Below are 4379 nucleotides of genomic sequence, written 5' to 3' on the forward strand. Positions count from 1 at the left end.
CGGTGTCACCGCGTTCGGGGTCCCCCCTGAGACGGGTGGGGGCGGGGCGGTGTCACCGCGTTCGGGGTCCCCCCTGAGACGGGTGGGGGCGGGGCGGTGTCACCGCGTTCGGGGTCCCCCCTGAGGCGGGTGAGGGCGGGGCGGTGTCACATCGTTCGGGGTCCCCCTGAGGCGGGTGGGGGCGGGGCGGTGTCACATCGTTCGGGGTTCCCCTGAGGCGGGTGAGGGCGGGGCGGTGTCACGTCGTTCGGGGTCCCCCCTGAGGCGGGTGGGGGCGGGGCGGTGTCACATCGTTCGGGGTCCCCCCTGAGGCGGGTGAGGGCGGGGCGGTGTCACATCGTTCGGGGTCCCCCCTGAGGCGGGTGGGGGCGGGGCGGTGTCCCCGCGTTCGGGGACCCCCTGAGGCGGGTGGGGGCGGGGCGGTGTCCCCGCGTTCGGGGTCCCCCCTGAGGCGGGTGGGGGCGGGGCGGTGTCCCCGCGCTCGGGGTCCCCCTCCGACAGGGCTGGGGGCGGGGCGGTGTCGCCGCGGCCGGAAGTGCGCGGTGTAACCCTTCCGGGCGGTCCGCCCCCCAGCAGCCGCGGGCCGGGCCATGGCGCGAGGCCGCGCCGGCCGTTAGCGACCCCCCCCCCCCCCCAGCGGCCCGGCGCAGCGCGCCCGCCGCGGCCCGGCCCCATGAGGGAGTACAAGGTGGTGGTGCTGGGCTCGGGCGGGGTGGGCAAGTCCGCCCTCACCGTGCAGTTCGTCACCGGCACCTTCATCGAGAAGTACGACCCCACCATCGAGGACTTCTACCGCAAGGAGATCGAGGTGGACTCGTCGCCCTCCGTGCTGGAGATCCTGGACACGGCGGGCACCGAGCAGTTCGCCTCCATGCGGGACCTCTACATCAAGAACGGCCAGGGCTTCATCCTGGTCTACAGCCTGGTCAACCAGCAGAGCTTCCAGGTGAGCCCCGGGGGTGACCCGCCAGAGGGGGACTGGCCAGCTGGCTAGCGCAGCCCCCTGTGGAGAGCCACCGCCCGCACCAGAGTGCTGCCAGTGGGACACTTCATTCACCCCAGCAGGCTCCTGCTGCTGTCCCTTCCCCTCCCGCTCATCAGCTCAGTGGGATTCACCCAGGAAAGCCTATGCCCTCATCCGTCAGTGAGTCTGTGAGGTGCCACCGGACGCCTGGCGGGTTTGGCTGGAACGGACTCCCTGCCCACTGTGTCCTCAGGCTAGCCTCCTCCCCCCAAAAGCAATGTTTCAGCAGGAGCAAAGCCCAATTCGCATTCACATGGGTGGCCGTGTTAGTCAGTTTCCACAAAACCAACCAGGAGTCCTGTGGCACTTTACAGACTATGGGCGGGTCAGCATGATGCCAGAAATTAGACTTAAAGTACACGACTTCAGATATGAGAATTGCAGGGATGGAGTCTACATACCCTAAACCGAATTTCTGGGGCGGTCCCAGTGCAGGAGGTCAATGGGAGAAACTCTCCCGTCAACTGTTTGTGACCCCAAGGGGTTGCCATCACCGTTCAGTAGCAGGTCCTTACTAGAGCCGCTAAATCGAACCCGAGAAGATCGATCGCCAGTGTTTGCTCTCCATGTAAGTATAGACAAGGCCTCCCAAATTAATTTTGGCATAAGCTTATGTGGGCTGGAGCCCACTTTGTCAGATGCCAACAAAAGCTTATGCCCAAAACAATATATTTATCTTTAAGGTTCCGCTGGACTCCTCCTCCATTTTTTTTTACAATTTATATTGTTAATATCAAAAGCACATTAAGAGGGAGGTGCCTTCTTTTTGCTGTTTTGTACACTCTTAGTATAGATGGGGAAAATTACCAAGCATTAGGTGGATGCTACAATACAGAGGTAGCAACACTATTCTCATTGGACTCTTGTAAATAAAGCATATGTCTGAAGTCATCTTTAAAAATAAATGTTTGTAAAATCCAAATTTGGGGTTAGATTTGACCCGTGTCCTTTTGAACACTGCTTTTTTAAAAGGAATATTTTGGCAGTTAATCTCATAAGGGTGGCTGAGTGCCTGCTTTCTGAACTGAACTTGCTATCTTATAACTTGTGAATTTTGCTAATAAACCCTGATATTTTTCTCTCTGTATAACAAGCTGCCATCAAGTGTTAGCTTGATGCTCACACAGTGTGGGCGGTGTGTTCATGAAAAAGACAGGTCACATGTGAAAATTAAATTCACAATGCACAAATTTGTACTGCAAAAACTGACAAGAAGCAGAAAAATCCCACAATCTAAGTGGCCTAAATTGTTTCTGGTAATAAGCAGCTTCCATCTGTGGGAAATAACTGGACTTGGCAACACTGTAAGTGCAGAGATGTGGATGTTGTTTGTTGGCTTCACTTAGGTTCCTTGACCTGGGTGTAGTCCAGCTGCTTGGCACAATCTTTTATACCCTCCATTTAGGCAGAATGTTTCTGCTGAAGGCTGAATGTTATCTTAGACGAGGGTACATACCTAGATAAATTGTGTGCAAGTTAGGGATTTATTTTCTTTGCAAAGGAACTACAATCATGCTGGGATGTTTCTCCCCAGTTTTATTTGACCTAGGAGTGGGGAAGTTTCCCTCAAAGCACATAGTTAAGAAAAAAAAATGAAGCGTGGATGAATATATTCCACTTCAGTCACTTGGTTTTTTTTTTCTTTAGCACATTTAATCAAAACAGTGTAGGTGTAAATCTCCCTATGAAGTTCTGTTAACAGTGGCTGCCTCAAGCACTTAATTATTTCTGTCCCAGAATCTTGCACGAAATTATACACTTTTTTTATTGTAACAAATTAAAATCTTAAATCTGATGTGGTGGAGGCAATGGAGCTATTGTTTCAAAAGTACAGCTTACAAATGTCTTTTCCCTTTTCACCTTTGGGAAGATTATTGGGATTCACATGTCTTGATTGTATCTAAATTTGTCATTTAGGCAGAACCAACTGTATGTGTGTTCACAGTGAACACTTTTAAGCAAGCTACTTAAAAGTAGCTTGGGGGAGACGATAGCGCGTTAAACATTTAATTAACTTTCTCAGGCAGAAGACTGGCCACAAGTTTCCCATCTAAGTGATCGCATAACATAGATGCGTATTGTAGACTTCAGTTTCCGTCATGAGTTTAAAGGCAAGCTTCTCTTTTTGCAGCAAATCTTGCTGACGACCAGAAAATTGATTCAGTTGTTCAAAACGTGTAACTTACACAAAATCTGCTTTTATCTTAACTAGAGCTGGGCAAGGAAACTGGTCACCCAGCCCATGAAAACACTTGAGATGTCAGTGTTTCCGGTTCTTAATCAGAATGAAACTGAGACCTTTTTGAAACTTTCCACAGAAAATTATACCCACCCTAGGGAGTTCACCTGGGATGGTGAGTGCTCTAACCACCAGGCCATTCTGGGTGTGGCCGAAAATGACTTTCTGGACCTAAGAAATCTTCTTAACGAGTTCAGGTTTTGACAAATTTGCATTTTTCAATGGAAAACTGTTTTGTCAATTCCTGACTGTCTCTAGTAATAACCAAAAGGTTTTTGAGGTAATTTTGCATTGCAGTAGTGCTTTTTCTAAACACACAGGAAGCGCAATGAAGCATAGGCATTACAAATGGAAGATAAATGTCTGAATTTGACGCACCCTAGTCTAAATCCAAGGTATCAATTTAGGAATTTTTCCTAAGCTTTTATGTTTATTTTCAGTTACACATAAGACCTGTGGCTTGTTAAAACACATGTTTTTACAGTGATCTGTTTCCTGAAACCAGTGTTAATTTTTACAGCAATCAAATGTGATTACTGTTTTAAAATGTGATTAGTATAATAAGTGTATTAACCAGTTGGATTGTTTAATCAGGATATCAAGCCAATGAGGGACCAGATTGTTCGAGTGAAGAGATATGAAAAAGTCCCCCTAATCCTAGTCGGGAACAAAGTGGATCTGGAATCTGAGAGGGAGGTCTTATCTGCAGAAGGCAGAGCTTTGGCTCAGGAGTGGGGCTGTCCTTTCATGGAAACATCAGCCAAGAGTAAAACCATGGTGGATGAACTGTTTGCCGAGATCGTTAGGCAAATGAACTATGCGTCCCTTCCTGAAAAACAAGATCAGTGTTGTACAACTTGCATTGTCCAGTGAGAAAATAAAGAAAAACCTCAGTCATGGCCATACAGAGCAGGTGGGTTGAATACTCATAATTCATTAAGATGATTAATTGTTGTGTTTGAAGGAGCAGATGAAAGTGTTTAAGGCATTGGCTTATGGGAGTTCCTGTAATGTCCATTTTATTACTAACTTCTGTATGCTGGTTTCACTTTTGATAATTGCTGTGATGTCTGGTGAAAGTCGGGAGTTGGCTCTCTGTGCTGGACACTTCAGGGC

At 49.1% G+C, this 4379-nt stretch overlaps 1 protein-coding gene across 1 annotated transcript; it reads left to right on the plus strand.

The window, feature by feature from the left end:
- The first annotated feature begins 482 nt into the window (after window positions 1–482).
- RAP2C (RAP2C, member of RAS oncogene family) lies at window positions 483–4176 on the plus strand. Its single transcript, XM_075941151.1, has 2 exons — window positions 483–946; window positions 3858–4176. Exons 1-2 carry the CDS (start codon window positions 674–676, stop codon window positions 4134–4136), a joined length of 552 nt encoding a protein of 183 aa, XP_075797266.1. The 5' UTR covers window positions 483–673; the 3' UTR covers window positions 4137–4176.
- Window positions 4177–4379: the final 203 nt, after the last annotated feature.

Source organism: Pelodiscus sinensis, chromosome 13 (assembly GCF_049634645.1).
Source record: "Pelodiscus sinensis isolate JC-2024 chromosome 13, ASM4963464v1, whole genome shotgun sequence".
Taxonomy (NCBI): Eukaryota; Metazoa; Chordata; order Testudines; family Trionychidae; genus Pelodiscus; species Pelodiscus sinensis.